Raw genomic sequence first — 23,365 nt, 5'->3', positions numbered from 1 at the left:
TAGCGACACATCCTGCCTGCTGTTTCTCTGAGTCTTACTGGCCCTACTCTCTTGTTCCCCTTCAGTTAATTCACCTTTGCTTTGGTTCGCACCCCTCCTCCCCCCCGCCCCTCCCAGCCCCCAACTAGTCTAAATCCCCATCAAACACTGCTAAGAACATTAGATACAGAGTAAAGCTCCCTCAACACTGTCCCCATCAAAGACTCCCAGGACAGGTACAGCACAGGGTTAGGTACAGAGCTCACACTGCACATTCCCAGTAGAGGGACAGCATAAGGTTAGATATGCAGTAAAGCTCCCTCCACGCTATTCCCATTAAACACTTCCAGGACAGGTGCAGCACGGGGCTAGATAAAGAATAAAGCTCCCTCTAAACTGTCCCCATCAACACTCCCAGGACAGGTACAGCACGGGGTTAGATACAGAGTAAAGCTCCCTCCATACTGTCCCTATCAACACTCCCAGGACAGGTACAGCACGGGGTTAGATACAGAGTAAAGCTCCCTCCATACTGTCCCTATCAACACTCCCAGGACAAGTACAGCATGGGGTTGGATACAGAGTAAACCTCCTACTATACTATCCTCCATCAAACACCCCCAGGACAGGTACAGCACGGGGTTAGATACAGAGTAAAGCTCCCTCTATACTGTCCCCATCAGACAGTCCCAGGACAGGTGCAGAACGGGGTTAGATACAGAGGAAAGCTCCCTCAACACTGTCCCTATCAACATTACCAGAACAGGTACCGCATGGGGTTAGATACGTAGTAAAGCTTCCTCTACACTGTCCCCCATCAAACATTGCCAGGGTAGATAATATGGGTTAGATACAGAGTAAAGCTCCTTCTAAACTGTCCCCATCAAACACTCCCAGGACAAGAACAGCATGGGGTTATATACAGAGTAAAGCTCCCTCTACACTGTCCCCATCAAATATTCCCAGGACAGTTACAGCACAGAGTTAGATACAGCGTAAAGCTCCCTCGACACTGTCCCCATTAAACACTCCCAGGACATGTACAGCACGGGGTTAGATACAGAGTAGAGCTCTCTCTACACTGTCCCCATCAAACACTCCCAGGACAGGTACAGCACGGGGTTAGATACAGAGTAGAGCTCCCTCTACACTGTCCCCATTAAACACTCCCAGGACAGGTACAGCGCGGGGTTGGATACAGAGTAAAGCTCCCTCTACACTGTCCCCATCAAACACTCCCAGGACAGGTACAGCACGGGGTTGGATACAGAGTAAAGCTCCCTCTACACTGTCCCCATCAAACACTCCCAGGACAGGTACAGCACGGGGTTAGATACAGAGTAAAACTCCCTCTACACTGTCCCCCATCAAACACTCCCAGGACAGGTACAGCACGGGGTTAGATACAGAGTAAAGCTCCCTCTACACTGTCCCCATCAAACACTCCCAGGACAGGTACAGCGCGGGGTTGGATACAGAGTAAAGCTCCCTCTACACTGTCCCCATCAAACACTCCCAGGACAGGTACAGCACGGGATTGCATACAGAATAAAGCTCCCTCTACACTGTCCCCCATCAAACGCTCCCAGGACAGGTCCAGCACGGGGTTGGATACAGAGTAAAGCTCCCTCTACACTGTCCCCACTAAACGCTCCCAGGACAGGTCCAGCACGGGGTTGGATACAGAGTAAAGCTCCCTCTACACTGTCCCCACTAAACACTCCCAGGACAGGTCCAGCGCGGGGTTAGATACAGAGTAAAGCACTGTCCGCCTAGTCCTTGTGCTGAAATCTCTGGTGTCAGTCTCTCTCTGTCAGGATATTCTGTGAAGCAAATGAATGAGCTAATGCCACTTGGCGAGCTTGCAGGCCGGTTGTCGATGAATAGATTACTGCAGGAAGACTAAATGATTTGTTAACCCTTTCATCGATATTTCTTAACTTACCTTCGCCAGGCGTCATCACTGTCACATTTCTTAACCAGACAGGCAAGTGATAAATTGATTCTTTCAACTTGTTCTAGTTTCTCAGGGAGGATGCGCAGGCAGGATGAAGAGCAAATTGCAGCTCTCAATGTAGACAGCTGGGAAGAAGGAGTTCAGATTTTCCATTTTGCACTCAAATCCTTTTTGGTCCACTTAGTACAGATGAGGAGAGCAATGTGACTTTATACTTTACCGCGTATCATTCAGTCACGTTGAGATGGGTTTCTTCTTGTCCAAGGACCCTGGGGGAGGGGTCTGCAGGCTGGTAATTACTGCCCTTTGCTCTTTCATAGGGAAAGAAACAATTGGTCCAAACCCTAGGCCACCCTCCTTACTCCTTTAGATGGCTGGACCACTGTCCGAGCTTTTAAATGCTGCCTCTCAGGGCATCTCCATGGCTTAGCCAAAGGATTTTTGTACGAGGGCCGTATTCACCGTCCCCTGAACAGCCGGCTCCAACTGACTGAGGACGTTCTCACTTCTTAACAGTAACCTTCACAGATGGCATGGTTCCAGTTCCTCCAAAGTCCTGTAATATTTTGCTATCTTTAGGGTAGGCAATGCAGGAACCTCTTTCTAACTACTCCGGGAGAAGAGAAAGATCCTTCCTGAAGCTCTGTCTATTGGAGTGTTGCAAATTAACCAGTGCACGCTGACAGGATGCGATTCCTTTTCATGTTTTTTTTTGGAATGGAATCCTGTTCCTTTGCAGCATCCCCTGGGATAGGCCCAACTTAGTGTTATTCAATAACAGACTTGCAGAGTCAGCACTCGAGCCCAGCTGCATCGCCCTCTGATTGATGCAGTGTTTGGAAATATAGATTTTTTTTTAAACAGAGCCTTAAAGCACAGCAATATGCAAATAAAGCTGCAAAGGGTAAAGGCGCCACTGCAATGATGACAGCAGCATTGAAGCTGGTGCAGTCGAGGCAATAGGAGATCAGGGTCTGCTGCCGAGGCAGCTTCTCAGTGGCGAACTCTCTCGTCAGGACCCTGCTTAAGGAGGGTGGTCTTATCAACAGGGCCCAGTTTCCTGCTTTCGTTGACGTTTCTTCGGAGCTACCTCAACAGTCAAGCTTTCGTTCAGCTGTCCAAATCATCACTCCCAGTGTCAAATTTTGCTTGATAACCAAGTCTGTAAAATTTCTGAATGCATTTTACTCCATTGAAAGTGCAGATACAAGCTGTTCCCCTCTCATAGGGCCTACCTCTGAACCAGGGGTGTCAGCTTTGTGACTCTCTGTCTCACCATCAGCCCCCACTGTACTGGGATGGGGTGGACGGATATTACTATCCCTGAAATGTTGGCTAGAGCACATGTTGAGTGGGCCTTGCATGTCATTCTTGGTCTCCGTTCTCCTTAATGGTCCAAGAGGAGTGCAACTTGGTGGCCTGGGCTTCAGGGTCAGATGTTAAGACTGAGTTTGGTTGAGATGCTTAAACTTTTTTATTCCTCCAAATTTGAAAAGAGGACCATTCCTCACCATTCATGGTTTGCATCTCAAATTCCTCCCTGAGGTCTGAGACAGCTGTTTGCAGTTATGGAACAGGCCATCGGGCATTTTCAGTGCATTGATTTCTGACAGTGTCTTTCCCAAACTCCCCCGATCCTTTCAGTCCACCTTGGCTCCAGTATGGAAGTTATGGTCCAACCGTATGTCGTCAAACTGAATGGTACTTCGGCGAAGTTGACCTGCACCTTCAACTCTTGCTATGAGGTCAATGAAAAGCGTTTCTCTTTAAACTGGACCTATTTTGAATGTGAGAACTGCACTCAAGATCTGGTAAGAATTTTACTTTTTGCTTCATGGTTTAACTAAGAGGGGCACGATGTTTCATTTTATGAGATTGTCTCTTGGCAAACTACCACACCCCCTGCACCCCCCCCACCTCCCCCGTCACAAACCTCCTTTGCCTCTTTAAAGTCTTTGATGGTTTTGCCACCCCTCAAATCCTTTCCCATCTCTGCAATTCCATGCATGAATCTCCCTGATTGAGTTGCTGCTGGAGCCCTGAAACAGCCCTTACCAAAGTCATAAATAGCCTGCGTTATTGTGATCAGGGTAAACTATTCCTCCTTTTCTTTCTCAATCTGTCTGCAGCCTTTGACCATACTGTCCATAGATCCATGGAAAATTTGCAGCATAGAAGGAGGCCATTCAGCCTGTCTTATCCATGCCAGCTCAAGGACTTCCAGGTGCCCTTTCTAATCCCAGTTTCCTGCACCCAGCCCATAATCCTGTAACTTACTGTACTTAAGGTGCAGATCCGGGTACTTTTTGAAAGAGTTTAGGGTCTCTGCCTCCACCACCAAGTCAGGCAGCGAATTCCAGACACCCACCACCCCCTGTGTAAAACACTTCTTCCTCCTGTTCCCTCTACACCTTTTGCCACTTATCTTGAAATCTATGCCCCCGGTCCTAGAATTCTCCACCAAGGGAAATAATTTTATCTTGTCCACTCTATCCCTTCCCCTGATAATTTTGTACAACTCAATCAAGAAACCCTTCAACCTTCTTTGTTCCAAGGGAAATAACACCAACCTCTCCAATCTCTCCTTATAACTGCACTTTTGTAGCCCTGGCAACATTCTTGTAAACCTGCTCTGCATTCTCTCCAGAGCAATTACATCCTTCCTGAAGTATGGTGACCAGATCTGCACACAGTACTTCAGTTGTGGCCTCAGCAGTGTTATTTACAATTCCAACATTATATCCTTATTTTTATACTCCGTACCTCTGCCAATGAAGGAGAGCATTCCATACTCCTTCTTAACGATCTTGTCTACTTGAACTGCTGCCTTTAGGGAGCTGTGTACTTGTAGCCAAGGTCTTCATCTACCCTTCATGGTGTATTCCCATTTATTGTGTATTCCTTATAACCGTTTGACTTCCCTAAATGTATCACCTCATATTTCTCTACGTTAAAATCCATCTACCACCTTACTGTCCACTCCACCAACTCATCAATAGCATTTTGGAGATTACAGCTATCCTCCACACTACCCACTGCTCAGCTAATCTTTGTATTGTCTGCAAATGTTCCAATCGGAACCCCCACATTCATGTCCAAATCATTAATATATAACACAAACAGCAAGGGTCTAAACACTGAGCCCTGTGGAACACAATTTGAAACACTTTGAAGAGCATCCATCAACCATTACCCTTAGTTTCCTGTTACTAAGCTAAATTTTTATCCGCTTTGCCACATTACCCTGTATCCCATGGATTTTTACCTGCCTGACCAGTCTGTCCAACTCTCCAACATCTCTCCTCCATCTTCCAGTTGTGTGGAACTGCCCTCCACAGGTCCAACACTGTAACCGGATCTCACCGTAGCCACAACCTTTCCTGCAATGATTTCACCTCCTGCTCTCACAACATTTCCTCTGGAATCTCACAAGAATCTATCCTTGTCCCACTCCTATTGGTCATCTACATGCTGTCCTTTGGCGATGCAAAAATACAGCATCAGCTAACGGGGTTAAGTTTAGCATCAGTTTTATGTCGGCAACACTGAGCTTTACCTCAGCACCACCTCGCTGACTTGTTAGACTTCTTGTCCAACATCTGCTCAAGAGCGATTCAAAATTTTTTCTAAATAACATTGGAAAGAGCAAAGTCTTTGTCCTTCACCAGAAACTCTGTTCCCTTTTCATTGACTGCAGTTCTGTCCCTGGCCAGAAACTGAGGCTGACCCAGATTGGTCATAACTCAGTGTCCTTTTGTGACCCTGAGTCCCATATTTCTCCACCACAAAGACCCCCCTCCTTTCATCTCCATTATGATGTCCCTCTCTTCCCCTGCTCATCTGCTGCTGAAATTCTCATGCGTTTGTTACCCACTTGCCTGGATGGGAGCAGCTACAACAACACTCAAGAAGCTTGGTACCATCCAGGACGAAGCAGCCCCACTTGATTGCTACTTCTTTCACAAACATTCATTCCCTCTACCACCGAAACATAGTGGTGGCCGTGTGTACCAGCTACAAGATGCACTTCAGGAACTCGCCAAAGTTCCCTGGGCAGAACCTTCCAAACCCACAACTACTACCACCTAGAAGGACAAGAGCAGCAGATACCTGGAAAGTCACTACCTGGAGGTGTCCCTCCAAGTCACTCACCATCCTGACTTGGGAATATATTGCTGTTCCTTCGCTGTCACTAGATCAAAATCCTTGAACACCCTCTCCAACAGCACTGTGGGAGCACCTAGACCTCAGAAACCACAGTGGTTCAAGAGGCCAGCTCACCACCACCACCTTCTGAATGCAACTAGGCATGACCAATAAATGCTGGCCAAGCCAGCGATGCCCAAATCCCATAAAAATAAATTCAAGAAAACTCCTAATCTCAAAGATTTTGAATGTTATTCCCACACATTCCACCTTTCCTAAACTTCAGCTGATGCAAAATGTAAACCTATTTACTAACTCCCATTCACCTTTCAACTCTTGTGCACCTGAACCTAAAACGGTTCCTGATTTAGAAACTCCTCAATTTTAAAATTCTCATCCTAGAGTTGAAAATCCCTCCATTGGTTCCGATCTTGACAAACTTCCAAGGACCCTGTGGCTTCTCCAATTCTAACCTCTTGTGCATTCTCTACTTCTTCCTTCAGTGGTGGCTGTGCCCCCAGCTTCCTGGGTCCTTAGCTCTGAAATTCAAAGAACAGAGAACAGGACAACACAGTAACAGGCCCTTCAGCCCACCAAGCCTGTGCCAATCACATTGTCCTATCTAGACCAACTGCCTGTATCCCTCTATTCCTTGCCTGTTCATGTGTCTATCCAGATAGTCTTAAATGTCGCTAACATATCTGCCTCACCCACCTCACTTGGCAGTACATTCCAAGCCCTCGCCACCTTCTGTGTAAGAAAACTTCCCCCACACATCTCCCCTGAACCTTTCCCTCTCCTACCTTGAACTTGTGCCCCCTTGTAATTGTCATTCCTGCCCTGGGAAAATGCTTCCAAGTGTTCACCTCATTCATAATTTATAAACTTCTATCAGGTCACCCCTCATCCTCCACCTTTCTAGAGAGAACAACCTCAGTTTATTCAATCTCTTCGTAGAGCTAATACTCTCCATACTAGTCAAAATCCTAGTAAAATGTTTCCGTTCTCCTTGCAAAGCCTCCACGTTCTTCCATAAACTTCTGCACCATTCTCTCCTCTCTTTAAAACCTTTGTCCAAGTTTCCTGTTAGCAATCCTTAATATCTCCTTGTTTGCCTTGCGGTCATTGTTACCTTGATAATGTTCCTGCAAAGTGCACTGTGTGGTGTTTGTGAACTTACAGCTGTATAAATGCAGGTACTTGATAGTAATTGTGAGGAGCATGTTGATTTCGAGCTGTAGGGTGATGGAGTGGTCCAGTATGGAGGACTGGATGCAATTAGACAAATGCAGGGGTGCTATCATCATCTTAGTACTGTCATAGGTAGATCATAACTTTTCTCCCAGCAACAATCAGTTTGCATTTATATAGCATCTGATGGCGTGGTGGTTAACACTGCTGCCTTACAGCGCAAGAGACCCAGATTTGATTCCCAGCATGGGTCACTGTGCAGAGTCTGCACGTTCCCACATTGCAAAGGGATCTTGATCAAGTGTCTGGAACAAGCTGCCAGAGGTAGTAGTAGAGGTGGGTACAATTTTGTCTTTTAAAAAGCATTTAGATAGTTACGTGGGTACGATGGGTATAGAGGGATATGGGCCAAATGCGGGCAATTGGGATTAGCTTAGGGCTTTTAGTAAAGAACTGGTGGCATGGACAAATTGGACCAAAGGGCCTGTTTCCATGCTGTAAACCTCTATGACTCTAATTGGGCCAGTGGACTGATGAATGGCAGATGGAGTTTAATTTAGATAAATGCGAGGTGATGCATTTTTGTAGATTGAACTAGGGCAGGACTTACTCAATTAATGATAGGGCGTTGGGGAGAGTTACAGAACAAAGAGATCTGGAGGTACATGTTCATAGCTCCTTGAAAGTGGAGTCACAGGTGGATAGAGTGGTGAAGAAGGCATTCAGCATGCTTGGTTTCATTGGTCAGATCATTGAATACAGAAGTTGGGATGTCTTATTGAAGTTGTACAAGACATTGGTAAGGCCACACTTGGAATACTGTATACAGTTCTGGTCACCCTATTATAGAAAAGATATTATTAAATTAGAAAAAGCGCAGAAGAGATTTACTAGGATGCTACCAGGACTTGATGGTTTGAGTTATAAAAAGAGGCTGGATAGATTGGGACTTTTTTTTCTGGAGCGTAGAAGACTAAGCGGTGATCTTATAGAGGTCTATAAAATAATGATGGGCATAGTTCAGCTAGATAGTCAATATCTTTTCCCAAAGATGGCGGAGTCTAAAATTAGAGGACATTGGTTTAAGGTGAGAGGGGAGAGATATAAAAGGGTCCAGAAGAGCAATTTTTTCACACAGACGGTGGTGTCTGGAACAAACTGCCAAAGGTAGTAGTAGAGGTGGGTACAATTTTGTCTTTTTAAAAGCCTTTAGACAATTACGTGGGTAAGATGGGTATAGAGGGATGTGCGCCAAATGCAGGCAATTGGGATTAGTTTAGGTGTTTTAAAAAAAAGGGCAGCATGGACAAGTTGGGCCGAACAGCTTGTTTCCAAGCTGTAAACCTCTATGCCTCTTCTCCCCATGTCTGTATGGGTCTCCTCCTGGTGCTCCAGTTTCCACCCACACTCCAAAAGACATGGTGGTTAGGTGCATTGACCATGCTAAATTCCCCCTCTGTGTACCCGAACAGGTGCCGGAGTGTGGGATTTTCACAGTAACTTCATTGCAGTGTTAATGTAAGCCTACTTGTGACACTAATAAATAAACTTAAACTCCTTCTGGGAAAATGCCACAAGGCGTTTGAGAGGAGTGTGGTCAAACAAAATTTAGCACCGGGCTACATATGGAAATATTAGGACAGATAACCAAAAATTGTTCAGGTAACTAAGTTTTAAGGAGCTTCTTAAAATAGGAGCAGGAGATAGAGATGGAGATGCTTGGGGAGAGAATTCCAGAGCTCAGTGCCTCAGCAGCATAGCCATCAGTGATGGTGGAGGTAAATTTGTGAAAGTTCGACAGAGCAGAATTGAAGGAGTACAGAGATTTCAGAAGGTTGGAGGAACAGAGGAGATTACAGATAAAGGAAGTGTGAGGCTATGGAAGAATTTGAAAATAAGGGTGAGAATTTTTGTTGCCTGACTAGGAGCCAGTGAGTGGGCACAGGCGTGGTGGGGGAACAGGAATTGGTGTGGGACAGTGCATGAGTTGTAGAGATTTGGATAAAGTCAGCTAGAGTTGTGGGATTCGAAAAAAACTTCAATAGAGACAAATCGATGAGTTCAATCAAAGCTCCCGCACAAACATTTGCCTCTCTCTTTTTCTTTCCCTGTAGTTTGTCCATTTCCGCCGCAAGGTCATCATCCCCAGAACTGACCAGTTCTCAGGCAGGGTGGAGTGGTCAGGAAACCTCAACAAGAATGACGTCTCTGTCACTATTCATGACATCCAGCTCACCGATGAAGGCTTTTACAACTGTTCTGTGTTAAACCCTCCCGACAGACACAACGGCTGGGGATTAATCTTCCTGAAAGTGGTCACAGAAGGTATGGTAAAGTAACATTGTGGTCTCGATCACTTTATCTCCAATCTGTGACATACCTGCCCATCCCCTCTCCATAACGTTCCATTGCATTTTCCCTATGATTTCTGCTCCTTTGTATCCTGTAATAGATGTTCTCCTCACTATCACCCTCCACCACTGACCAACACAATGTCCAGGCCAAATTTAGATTTAGTGTCATCTTGTAATTGGTTAAATAATTCTTGAGGAGACAAAGAAAGTTAAAACAAATGTGATTATCCAGTGACACCCATGTCCCACGAATGAGTAAAGAAAAGTAAAGAAAAGTAAAGTGTGGTGTTGTTGAATACCATTGAATACAAAAGTAGGGAGGATATCCTTCAGTTGTAGAGGGCATTAGTACGATCACACCAGGTGTACTGTGTACCATATTGGTCGCCTTATTTAAGGAAAGATGTAAGTGCATTAAAATTAGTTCGGAGAAGGTTTACTGGACTAGTACAAGGGATGGGTGAGTTGTCTTATGAGGAATGACTGAATAAGCTAGGTTTGTATCCACTGGAGTTTAGGAGAGGAAGAGGCAACTTCATTGAAACCTTTAAGATCTTGAGGGGTTATTGACAAGGTGGGTGTGGAGAGGATGTTCCATCTTGTGGGAGAATCTAGAACTCGGGGTGGCCGATTAAAAATAAAGGGTCGCTCATTTAAGACAGAGGTGAGGTGAATTTTATTTTTACCGTGGATCTTGAGTCTGTGGAGCTTTCTTTCTGAAAAGGCAGTAAAAGCAGAGTTCGAATATTCTCAAGACAAACCTGGATAGATTTTTGATAAGCAAGGGGATGAAAAATTAGAAAACATTGGGTGGGATGTGGAGTTGAGACACTGAATGGTGCAGCAGGCTTGGGGAGTCGAGTGGCCTACTCCTGCTCCTAATTTGTGTGTTAAAACAGTTTGCATGGATGCATTACCTTAAAAGCAGCGAATTGGAACATTCTGCTTTGCTGTGTATTTAAATATCTATGAAGAAACATTGACCTCAACTCCATTTCTCATAGGTCCATTCTAAAGGTTGTAACACGCCACAATTTAGAGTCTTGGCCTCCTTCATCCCGAAAGCGTAAAATCCCACCCGAGGTCAACGGACCTTTCCATGGACCAGACCCTCCTCTGCTCTGATTCCCGTGGCGGGCGGGACAGGAAAATTCTGGCCATAGAGTTGTAGTGACATAGGCCAGAATTTTCCCATTCTCCTCACAGCGGGAATTGGAGCAGGTAAGGGGCGGACTATGGAAAAGTCCATTGACCTTAGGCAGGATTGTATGGTTTCGGGATGAACGAGGCTGTAAAATCCCACCCATGCAATTCAGAGAAGGCTCTTCGGCCCATCGAATCTGCACCAACAATAAAGGCACACTAATCCCATTTTCCAGAACTTGCCCCATATCCTTGAACATTATGATATTTCAAGTGCTCATCCAAATATTTTTTAAGGGCTTATATGGTTTCTGGCCTCCATTACTTTCCCACACAGTGCATTCACACCATCCTCTGAGTGAGAAGTTTTTTCTTAAATCCCCTCTGAATCTCCTACCCCTCACCCTAAAACTATGCCCCCTCGTGATTGGCACTTGGCATGAGTAGTGACTGTGAGGACTGGCATGCTGCTGTGGACACAACATCGCCAACAAAATGGCCTCATTTAAACATTTAATCGAATGTGTGTTGTCCCTATGTGCACTTTTTTTCCCTCCAAGATGATGCATTTAGCACAAGACTCTGTCCATACTGGAGGAAGACTATTCCTCATTGTTTGATCTTTCTCTTTCAGTGCCCCCTGAACGTGACTCCACAGTCGCTGTGATTATAGGAGCATCTGTCGGGGGCTTCCTGGCTGTCATTATTCTGATCTTAGTGATCGTGAAGTGTGTGAGGAGGAAAAAGAAACAAGATCACCAATCCGAGGATCAGAAAACCGAAGAGGAGGGAAAAACAGATGGTGAAGGCAACCAGGAAGAAGATGGAAGGTAAGGACTTCTGTCAGGTCCCGACAATAGCTCATAGTGTGAGCTGCGGCTCAATGGGTATCACTCTCCACTACCAGTCCAATGGTTTGCGGGTTCCAGGCACATTTCATGGTTGCAGAGTGGTGAGCACTTCTGCTTCACAGCGCCAGGGACTCAGGTTCGATTCCCAGCTTGGATCACTGTCTGTGTAGAGTTTGCACGTTCTCCCCTGTATCTGGGTTTCCTCAGGTGTTCCAGTTTCCTCCTACAGTCCAAAAATATGCAGGTTAGGTGCATTGGCCATGCTAAATTACCCCTTAGTGTCAGGGGGATTAGCTCGGGTAAATACATGGGTTTAAGGGGACAGGGCCTAGATTGGATTGTGGTTGATTTAGACTCAATGGGCCGAATGGCTTCCATCTGTACTGTAGGGATTCTATGATTCTATAATTCTATGATTTCAGAGACTTGAGCACAAAATCTTGGCTGACCCTTTCACTGCAGTCCTGAGGGAGTGCTGCACTGTCAGTGGTGCTGCTGGCTGGATGAGATGTCAGACCAAGACCCTGGGTGGGATTTTCCAGCCTCTTCCACTGGTGGGATCTTCTGGTCCCACAGAGGTCAAATGGGCTTTAAACTGATGACCACATCTGCCACAAGATAACCGCTGTGGTTATCTTTGAGTGACTTCCTGCACTCTCGGGAGGGCATTGTAGATCCTAGGGACACTTGTTCAGTGCACAGCAGGGAGCTTATCCAGTGACCGAGTCAATATGTTTCCCACAAACATCACTAGATGTTTGGCTATAGTTGCTGTTTGTGGGAGATTGATGTGAAAGATGCCAAACCAATTGTGTTCTTTGCTTCCGATAACCAAAGGAGACTTTTGATGCTAAACTTGAGAGATAGAAAGCAGGGTGGAAGAGACAGGAAACCTTAATAAACTAAATAACTTTTTTTTATTCATTCGTGGGACATGGACGTCACTGGCTGGTCCGTCATTTATAGCTCATCACTGTTTGACCTTGAACTGAGTGGCTTGCTGCGCCATTTCAGAGGGCACAGTAAGAAGTCTCATAACACCATGTGAAGGAGCAGCGCTCCAAAAGCTCGTGGTACCAAATAAACTTTTTGGATTTTAACCTGGTGTTGTCAGATTTCTTACTGTGCCCATCCCAGTCCAACACCGGCATCATCGCATCATTTCAGAGGACAGCTAAGAGTCAACCACCTTGCTGTGGCTCTGGCACCACATGTAAACCAGACCAGGTAAGGACAGCCGATTTCCTTCCCTAGGGGACATTAATGAACCAGATGGGTTTTTCCAACAATTGACAATGGTTTCATGGTCATTCCTAAATCCTTAATTCCAGCTTTTTTTATTGAATTCAAATCCCATCATCTTCTGTGGTGGGATTCAAACACAGGAACCCAGAACAGAGTTTTGGGATTAATAGTCTAGTGATAATACCACTAAACCATCGCCTCCATCGCACCCTATTGTGTACCTATCCTGAGAGTATTTGATAGGGGACAGTGTAGAGAGAGCATTACTCTGTATCTAACCCTGTGCTGTACCTGTTCTGGGAGTGTTTGATGGGGACAATGTAGAGGGAGCTTTACTCTGTATCTAACCCTGTGCTGTACCTGTCCTGGGAGTAGTTGATGGGGACGGTGTGGAGGGAGTTTTACTCTGTATCTAACCCCATGCTGTACCTGTCCTGGGAGTGTTTGATGGGGACAGTGTAGAGGGAGCTTTACTCTGTATCTAACCTTGTGCTGTACCTGTCCTGGGAGTGTTTGATGGGGACAATGTAGAGGGAGCTTTACTCTGTATCTAACCCCGTGCTGTACCTGTCCTGGGAGTGTTTGATGGGGACAGTGTAGAGGGAGCTTTACTCTGTATCTAACCTTGTGCTGTACCTGTCCTGGGAGTGTTTGATGGGGACAATGTAGAGGGAGCTTTACTCTGTATCTAACCCCGTGCTGTACCTGTCCTGGGAGTGTTTGATGGGGACAATGTAGAGGGAGCTTTACTCTGTATCTAACCTTGTGCTGTACCTGTCCTGGGAGTGTTTGATGGGGACAGTGTAGAGGGAGCTTTACTCTGTATCTAACCTTGTGCTGTACCTGTCCTGGGAGTGTTTGATGGGGACAGTGTAGAGGGAGCTTTACTCTGTATCTAACCCTGGGACGTACCTGTCCTGGGAGCTGAGTTTCTGTATCAATAGTCTAGAGATAATACCAGTAGACCAGTGCCTCCCCGCTAACTGGAGATTAAGATTCCTGCTGTTGCCTTTCAAGTTGATGCCCATGTTTGCTCCAATGTTATTTCCGTATTTTTTTGCAGGCAACACTAAAGGAACAGCGACAGCGATGGGGAAAAGGTTGAGGCTGAAGATGATCTGCCTCTGGCGAGAACTGTTGGTCTTCGTGGGATATTAACGATTCGTCTCCGTGTTCAACCCATTGCCTCTTCACAGTCCACAGGAGCGCTGAGATGATTCCGCTGTGCCGTGAACCCGTGCTAGCTTTGTCGTGCATGTCATCATTCCCCAAACCGTGCGCAGGTGTAACGCTAAAACATGGCAGCGCCCAATACAGCTTCACACCATTGCTGTATCATAAATAGTGTGGTGAATTCTAACTAGGGATATTTATTGTGCATGTTTTAACTGATTACGCCTACATTACTGATAAAACAAGTAGTGCACACCCAGGCTGATTGCTGCATGGCTTCCTTATGCTGGTGAGGCAATTTTAACCTAACTCCCACTGGGTGGTTTTACAACCCACTCAATAATATCCTCTGTAAGCCTCAACGGGGAATATTAGGGAATATCAGGGAGCCACAGGGAGTAATGTCCGGTGGACAGTAAAGGCAGCATTACTTTCTAACAGGTGAAAAGCTAGAGACCGCAGGGTCCAGGTCCAGCATGGAAAATGACACATAAGGCAAATGGAATGTTGGCCTTTAAATCTAGAGAGGCGGTTTACAAGGAATAGAAGTTATGCTTCAGTTAAACAAAGCCCTGGTTAAGATCACACCTGGAGTGGCGGGAGTGGGCACCAGGTCCTGGGCCAAATACATTGATCTTGGAGGCAGCATGAAGTAAATTTTCCAGAATTATACCAGGACGCTAAGGGTTAAATCACAAAAAGAAATTGCACAGAATGGGATTGTATTTCCTGAATGTTAGAAGCTTAAGGGGTGATCTTGTCAAGTCTTTCATGAATGAAGGGGCTAGATAGGGTAGAGGTAGAGAGATGCTTTCTGCTTAGAAACGAAAACAGAACTAGAGGGACAGCGTCAAAATAACTGGGGGGCGGCAATTTAGAACGGAGTTGAGGAGGAACTTCTTCACTCAAAGGGTGGTGAATCTCTGGAATTCTCTGCCCGTTGAAGTGGTGGAGGCTACCTCGTTGAATATATTTAAGTCATGGGTAGATAGGTTTCTGATAGACAAGGGAATTAAGGGTTATGGGGGGAAAGTGGAACTGAGCCACGACAGATCAGCCATGATCTTATTGAATGGCGGGGCAGGCTCAAAGGGCTAGGTGGCCTACTCCTGCTCCTATTTCTTATGTTCTTATGATATAAGGCACACAGATTAGATAGAGAGAAACCATTTCCACTTGTTGGGGGAGTCTAGGATTTAGTTCAGGATTGAAATTAGGAAGCAGTTCTGCACACAGTGGGCAGTGGAAGTTTGGAACCCTCTTCTGTAAATGTAAATTAATGCTAGATGAGTTGTGAATTTTAAATCTGAGACTGATAGCCTTTTGTTAATGAAAAACATTAAGGAAAATGGGCCAAAGGCAGATGTATTGAGTTAGTTCATAAATCTGCCATGAACAATGGAACAGGCTCAAGGGCTTAAATGGCCTCTTCCTGTTCCTCTGTTGCTCTCTGTTTCCAGTGGGTAAGTAAGGTTAAAATTGCCATCAATATTAATATTGTTGCTGATTTTTTGTTTACAAAAATGCCACAGCATCCACCATAAAAACTTGGGAGACCCCAATGCCTCCGTAGGTATGGTCAGCAGGTTTTGAATGCACTACAGCGTACTGTTCTTTTTGTTCAATTACCTTGTCAGTTTAAGAATTAGGAAATTGAGGTTTAAACATGGTGATTGTGAAATGGAGGCCTCAGTTTACCTTCCGATGTCTTCCTCCCTTAGAAGAAGAGGGAGTAACAGCCAGTTTCTTGTGCCAAACATGAGGGCAATCCTGCGCAGAGAAATTGAGCTACTTTAGGACTGGGATGAGGGGAACAATTTTTGCACTTAAAGGAAAACATTTGTAACTGTGTTTGGGCGTGATTAGATGTTGCAAAGTCGGAAGGTACTGCATGGCCAACAAATAGTCTAAACTTATTAATCTGGTCATCAGGGCCTGTATGGAGTTTGCAATCCTCCAAGAGTTTCCCAGAATCTGGGGTTCCTATCCAGAGAACTCTTTCTAGTCTGGGCAACCAATTTCCCACTGCTCTTGACAGTAGACTCCGATCCGTGAAGTGTTACCCCAACAATGGGAGGCAGGACCAGGTTACCCTGTATTCATTATAAATGGAGTTGTTTCCTAGCCTTTTCGCAAAGAGCTTGTCACCCAGTTCCTGCTCATAGCCATCCATCCCACCGAGCCATAGCAGGCAGAGAGGAGGGACAGAGGGTGCAAAATAGGGACTAAGAAAGTTGGGATTGGAACCACACGGGAGAGGGAGATGCAACAACATAAGCTCAAGGGCGAGAGAGACTGAATGGGGGCTTGGAGGAGAAGGAGACTTAGGGAGATTCGATTATGGTGGCTTCTTGAGGAGACTGAGGAACACGGACAATGCAGAGTGTATGTAAAGACCAACATCTCCAACAGAGCTGAAAGCAGCAGCAGAAAGGTTGTGAGTAGACGTGGCACTGAGGGAGGACATCAGTAAAGAAGCGTGTGAAGCCTCACTGTGAGTCATCCCAGTGCCTGTTGGGTTGCCTTGGCCAGATTACCATTCTCGCAATGTTTTCTATCGAGTGAGCATGCTGAAACTAAACAGCCCACGAAGTGAGTTAATAGTCCAGAACTCTGTGCCTCTTGTCCCTGTTTTGTGGTATTGCTGTTTTTTGTCAGACTTTATGCTCCAACTACCCCTTAAACACTTCACTGGTTGAGCTGCACTTGTTTGCTGAAACAGCTGGTTTCAGCTTTGGACCAACAGCTGGATTGGCCATGCTAAATTGACCTCAGTGTCAGGGGGATTAGCAAGGTAAATGTGTGGGGTTATGGGAATAGGCTGAGGTGGGATTGTGGTCGGTGTAGTCTCAATGGGCCGAATGGCCTTTTTCTGCTCTGTAAGGATTCTATGATTCTATACTATCCAATATGACAGGCGAGAGCTGTCCGCAAACCAGGCTGGAATAGGCCAAACTAAATGTGATTATTTTCATTGAGATGGCTTTGCCTCAGTTTACTGGTACAAACACACTTGGCTGAGCGATTAAGATCAGAGTCAGAATGGCCAGGATCTAAGGAATAATAATATTTAAACTCTAAAGGTTAAATTATGAGGAGTGATTACACAGAGTTGCATTCCCTGGAAGTTAGGAGATTAGGCGATGATTTGATCTAAGTTTGCAAGATACTAAGCGGAACAATTAAGGCAGATACTGAGAAACATGAAGGGAGCCCAGGGTGCGGGGGCGGAGTCCAGGGTGCAGGGGCAGAGTCCAGGGGGCGGGGGCGGAGTCCAGGGGGCAGGGGCGGAGTCCAGGGGGCAGGGGCGGAGTCCAGGGTGCAGGGGCGGAGTCCAGGGGCAGGGGCGGAGTCCAGGGTGCAGGGGCGGAGTCCAGGGTGCAGGGGCGGAGTCCAGGGTGCAGGGGCGGAGTCCAGGGTGCAGGGGCGGAAACCAGGGCACGGGGGGGCGGAGTCCAGGGTGTGGGGTGGATTCCAGGGTGAGAGGGCAGAGTCCAGGGTGCTGGGACAGAATCCAGGGCTCTGGGGCAGAGTCCATAATTAGAACTGGACTTTTCAGCAGAAATTTGCAACTGACTTCCCGAAAAAGCACTTGATGCTCAATCAATTGTTAATTTTAAATCTGAGGTTTACATATCTTTGTTAACCAAAGGTACTAAGAGATATGGGGCATGTGGAGTTAGGTCAAAGATCAGCCATGATCTCCTTGGGTCTCCAGGGTGGCACAGTGGTTAGCACTGCTACCTCACATAGCATTCCAGGACCCAGATTCGATTCCCGGCTTGGGTCACTGTCTCTGGGAAGTTTGCATGCTCTCCCCAGGGGTTTTCTCCGGTTTTCTTCCACCGTCTGAAAGATGTGTCGGTTAGGTGCATTGGCTCTGCTAAATTCTCCCTGAGTGTGGCAACTAGGGGAATTTCACAGTAACTTGATTGCAGTGTTAATGTAAGCCTACTTGTGACACTAATAAATAAACTTGAATGGCTGGAGAGACTGGAATGGCCTCCTCCTGTTCTTATGTTGCAAATGAGAAGATGGTTGTAGTTAAAATGGGGGTTACAGCTCCTGACCTGGATGTGCTTTAATGTCCGGTTAGGAAGATTGACAATTCCATGGGGCTACATGGCAGGAAGCTTCACCACATAACCGGAAGAAGCTGTTCCTATTGGCAGAAGGAGAGGGAGACAGATTTAAAGTAATTGGCAAGAGAAGCGATGGTGACATGAAGAGAAACATTTTCACTCAGGGAGTGGGTAAGTGTGTGGAGAGTACAGCCTGAGTGTGTGATGGAGGCAGGTTCAATTGAGGTATTCAAAAGGGAATTGGATCATTATCTGAAAAGGAAGAGTGAGCGGGTTGGGGGGAAGGTGGGGGAATGGCACTGGGTGCATTGCTGACTCGGAGACTCAGCACAAAGACAATGGGCCAAATGGCCTCCTTTTGTGCTGTAACAATTCTGTGATCTTCTGACCTCCAACTATCTTCACCATCCCCTGTCCTCATCCATTATTCGCCCAACATATCCGAGCTCATGATGCTTCTCTTTTCCCATTGGCCAATCATAAAGCAAACAGGTTCTTTGTTACCAAAATGAATAATTCTTGACTAAAGATCAAAAGTCCTTTATTCTCCCCAACTGTTTCAATATTTTTATAACCAACGGAAGTGCTTAAGGGAAATGAGCGCCATTTTTCACACAGTGATTTTCTTCCTCCTGGATTTAGCTGACAGTTGTGTCTCGGGGATTATCCTTTAATTCCCAAAGACTTCGGGAGAATCCATGAGGAGGTTTCACTTGATGAACATGGCAGTCCCTGTTTCTGTACTTCTCTGAAAACGTCTAATTCTCCCAGTTGCTGCATGAACGCCCCACTGCCATCCCTGTCCCTCCCCGCTATTACAAATGAATTCCAGCAGAGCTAGCTTCTAATATACCCCAAATAGCCACCATGAGATACCTTCCCCCAACACATCAAACACGCACTGACTCGTTGCAAAATTCCAAAAAGCGTTTTGCTGAACAATTTAAAGAAGAGTTAAAGTATTTGAGAAATGAAACTGTTTTTATATCTTTTTCATGGTGTTTTCTCCCCTTGGGGAGGTTTTCAGTACTGCCACAGTTATATGAGGGGTCTGTCAGGGGTACTGGGTATCTGTTAGTTGTAACACAGTTAACAATAAAGTAAATGTGATTGAAATAACACTTTGTGATGTTCTGAAGTTTTTCTACATCTGCCTTGAAGGCACTAACTCTGCGCTTTGACATGTACCCAGACTGTCTTTCCATTCGCGTGTCAACAGTGGGTATCACTAAGCTGCAGGAACATGGAAATAGCACTGATCCAGTCTAACATCGCCCTCTCTGAATCGACACACTCTGACCACTCACCATGGATAGTCACCAAGAGCAGAAACTCAGTTGGCTTTTAGCATTCCTTATTTTGCAAAAACTTTGGTTCTCCCTGGTCAGTGTGACTTAGGCCCACGCCGATGCACCATAGAAAGCATTCTTTCTGGTTGTATCACAGCTTGGTATGGCTCCTGCTCTGCCCAAGATCACAAGGAACTACAAAAGGTTGGGAGTGTAGCCCAATCCATCACACAAACCAGCCTCCCATCCATTGACTCGGTCTACATTTCCAGCTGCCTCGGCAAAGCAGCCAGAATAACTAAGGACCCCACGCATCCTGGACATACTTTCTTCCATGAGGAAGATGATAAAAAAAGTCTTGAGGTCACAGACCAACCAACTCAAGAACAGCTTCTTCCCTGCTGCCAGCAGACTTTTGAATGGACCTACCTTGCATTAAGTTGATCTTTCTGTACACTCTAGCTAGGACCGTAACACTATATTCTGCATTCTCTCATTTCCTTCTCTATGAATGGTATGTTTTATCTGTATAGTGCAGAAGAAACAATACTTTTCACTGTATGTTAATGCATGTGACAATAATAAATCAAACAAATCAAATCAAACCTTGTTCAATGCACCGATATCAGGCTTGAGAAGAAAAAACAGGCACTCTGACAAATTGTCAGCCTTCCAGGCTGCAAGCACTGGAATTTCAATCCCAAATATCTCTGCTTCTGGTGGACAGTGGCACAGTGGTTAGCAATACAGTCTCACAGTACTAGGGACCTAGGTTCAATTCCTGGCTTGGGTCACTGTCTGTGTGAAGTTTGCATGTTCTCCCCGTGTCTGCATGGGTTTCCTCCAGGTGCTCCGGAGTTGTCCTACAATCTGAAAGATGTGCTGGTTAGGTGCATTCGCCGTGCTAAATTCTCCCTCAGTGTACATGAACAGGTGCTGCAGTGTGGCCACTGGGGGATTTTTACAGTAACTTCATTGTAGTGTTAATGTAAGCCTACTTGTGGCTCATAAACTTCAACTTTACCAAGCTTGCTGTCTCCTGTCTGAATGGTTTCTTCTTCCAATCCATGTCAAATATTGTCTTTCGGAGGCCTGGCACAAAATCTAGGTTGATACCACAGTGCAGTACTGATGGAATGCAGCACTGTCGAGGTGCTGTCTTTTGAATTAAACTTGAAATGGGGGCCCTCCTGCCCTTCCAGATGAGTGTAAAAATTCTCACATTTATTCATTTATGGGGTGTGAGCATCACTGGTGAGGCCAGCATCTGTTACCCATCCCAAATTGCCCTTGAATGAGTGACTTGCCAGGCCATTCCAGAGCAATTGAGAGTCAACCACATCGCTGTGGACCTGGAGTCACAAGTAGGCCAGATCAGGCAAGAACGGCAGATTTCTTTCCCTAAAGGACATTGGTGAATCAGATGGGTTTTTCAACAATGGTTTCACGGTCATCATTAGATTTTTAATTCCAGATTTTTTTTACTCAATTCTAATTTCATCATTGACCATGGTGGGATTTGAACCAAGATCTGCAGAGCATTAATCTGGGTCGCTGGATTACAAGTGCAGCGGCAATACCAATACACCATCCCCTCTTCTATAATATCCAAAAACATGCAGTGGAGTTTTCCTCCATTCTCTTGGCCAATATTTATCCTTCAACCAAAATCACTATCCAGTCATTATTTCATTAATGTTTGTGGGATCTTGCTGTGCACAAATTGACTGTCATGTTTCCTCTATTACAGCAGCGACTCCACTTCTGAAGTACTTAATTGTCTGTTAAGTGATTTGGGTTTGTGAAAGGTGCTGTACAAATGCAGGTTGTTGTTACCAGAGGCCAGTTAATGCCAGTGGGACTCAAACTCCAGCAACTTGAGAGAAACTGAAAGCTTTGGTGTTAAAAATGAATGTGCATCTAAACGTAACCTTCGTGGCATTAAACTCCCATTCTGTAATACTATAATTGAAGAGTAATTTTAATATGTTTTAATAATCAACCACAACAGCAGGATTTGGGACGTCTGATCCTGGTAATATTTTGTTAACCAATCTGTCAAGACAGCTCCTTGGGTTGGGTTTCATGATAACAATCCTGCTCTCCTGTTTTTACTGAACAGAAAGAAACATGTAACCTTTTCTCTCTTACACGCCAAGGTTCACACTCTGCGTTAGACCCCATGTCAGTGTAAGCTTCTCTTGTTACTTGCCTTACTCTCCAATATCAGACTATTTTCTCCGTGTATCACCTTTGTCTAAACTCCGCCTTCCCCTTGCAGAGGCTTCTGTAGGAGCACTTCTGAGTCGGTTCCTGTCTGAGGTTCGAGTTTCTGCTGGACACAGAGCAGGTACCTATTTCTAGACTTGTGTCCCCTTGCCCTCTGCATTGGCCTGTAACGGATCTTGAGCTAAGCAACCCTCACGGTGCCACATACCAGAGACAGTATCTGGACCAGTAAACATTTCTGTTTACCGCAGCTTCCTACCTCCTGGCTCACTTCAAAGTGCTGAGTTCTTATTTCTGTGGGTAACAGCTGCCTGTTCCTTCAGGACGTTGAGGTGACAGGGCTGTGTGGCTCCAGTTCAACACTCTATGCTGCAGAAGGAAATATTGAATCCTCTTTATCAGGCCCTTAAGTCTTTAGCTCTCTGTCTGGCTCCAACACGCGTTAGGGACTAGATCAGAAACCTCAAGGTATATTAGGAAAACAGACTAGATTCCAACTATTTGCTATTTTGGCATTAGAACTAAGAACAAAGAAAAGTACAGCACAGGAACAGGCCTTTTAGCCCTACAAACCTGCACCAATCATGATGCCTGCCTAAACTAAAACCCTATGCACTTACAGAGTCCATGTCCTTCCACTCCCATCCTATTGGGGTGGCACGGTAGCACAGTGATTAGCACTGCTGCCTCACAACGCCAGGGACCCGGGTTCAATTCTCAACTTGGGTCACTGTCTGTACGGAGTTTGCACGTTCTCCCTATATCTGCATGGGTTTTCTCCGGGTGCTCCAGTTTCCTCCCACAGTCTGAAAGACATGCTGGTTAGATGCATTGGCCGAGCTAAATTCTCCCTCAGTGTACCCAAACAGGTGCCGGAGTGTGGCAATTAGGGGAATTTCACAGTAACTTCATTGCAGTATTAATGCAAACCTGCTTATGACTAATAAATAAATTTCACTTTACTGTTTTACTTTTTATTCATGTAGTTGTCTATTTGCCCCTTAAGTGCCACTATCGTACCAATTCCCACCACCTTCCCGGAAGCACATTCCAGACATTCAACGCCTTACGTGTAAAAAAACTTGCCTTGCACATCTCCTCTAAATTTTCCCCACACACCTTAAACCTATATCCCCTAGTACTTGACTTTTCAACCCTAGGAAAGAACATCTGACTATACACTCTGTCCATGCCACTCATAATCTTGTAAACCACTATCTGGCCAGCCCTCAAACTCCATCATACCAACGAGAACAAACCATATTTATCCAATCTTTCCTCATAGTTAATGTGAGGAATAAGTTGTTCCACATCAGATGTGATTCTACTGACACATTGGGAAGCTTTTATCAAAACAAACTTTATTTAACAACACAGTCTAACTATAACAAATAAATCACGTGAACATTGAACATTTGAACAATACTTAAACATGACAAGATACACTTCTTAACTGCTAATCTATCCCAATGAGTTCTAATTTAAGCAATATTACTCTTCAGACTTAATGCCCCCCTTCAAAGTCAGTTAGCAACACATGTGCTTGTACTTGTTAACAGGCATAGAGCCATTGAACACCTATGGACAGAGAGACACCTGTCTTCTGACAACCCCAAACAGCAGCTTCCCTAGAGAGAGAGAGAGAGAGAGCCATCTTGCTTCTTTCAGGACAAGGGCAGGAAAGCTTTCAAAATAGAAGAAAAACAGTGCATCTTCACTGCAAGCT

The 23,365-nt window shown here is 45.5% G+C and overlaps 1 protein-coding gene across 2 annotated transcripts in view; it reads left to right on the top strand.

The window, feature by feature from the left end:
- The window catches only part of scn2b (sodium channel, voltage-gated, type II, beta), a 33,213-nt gene extending 17,123 nt beyond the window's left edge, over positions 1-16,090 (top strand). Inside the window, exons 2-5 of one of the 2 annotated variants that reach the window (XM_080214791.1) lie at positions 3,581-3,747; positions 9,388-9,598; positions 11,405-11,600; positions 13,930-16,090. In XM_080214791.1, the coding sequence (XP_080070917.1) occupies positions 3,581-3,747; positions 9,388-9,598; positions 11,405-11,600; positions 13,930-13,939 (584 nt within the window). In that variant the 3' untranslated portion in view covers positions 13,940-16,090. Of the gene's footprint in view, positions 1-3,580; positions 3,748-9,387; positions 9,599-11,404; positions 11,605-13,929 lie in introns of those variants that run through there. The other variant, XM_080214792.1, reaches the window with a different exon arrangement.
- The last annotated feature ends 7,275 nt before the right edge of the window (positions 16,091-23,365 follow it).

This window comes from Carcharhinus amblyrhynchos, chromosome 29 (genome assembly GCF_965287045.1).
Source record: "Carcharhinus amblyrhynchos chromosome 29, sCarAmb.v2.hapA, whole genome shotgun sequence".
Classification (NCBI taxonomy): domain Eukaryota; kingdom Metazoa; phylum Chordata; class Chondrichthyes; order Carcharhiniformes; family Carcharhinidae; genus Carcharhinus; species Carcharhinus amblyrhynchos.
The sequence above is the reverse complement of the archived record's forward strand: the minus strand, read 5'-3'. Positions and strand labels throughout refer to the sequence as shown.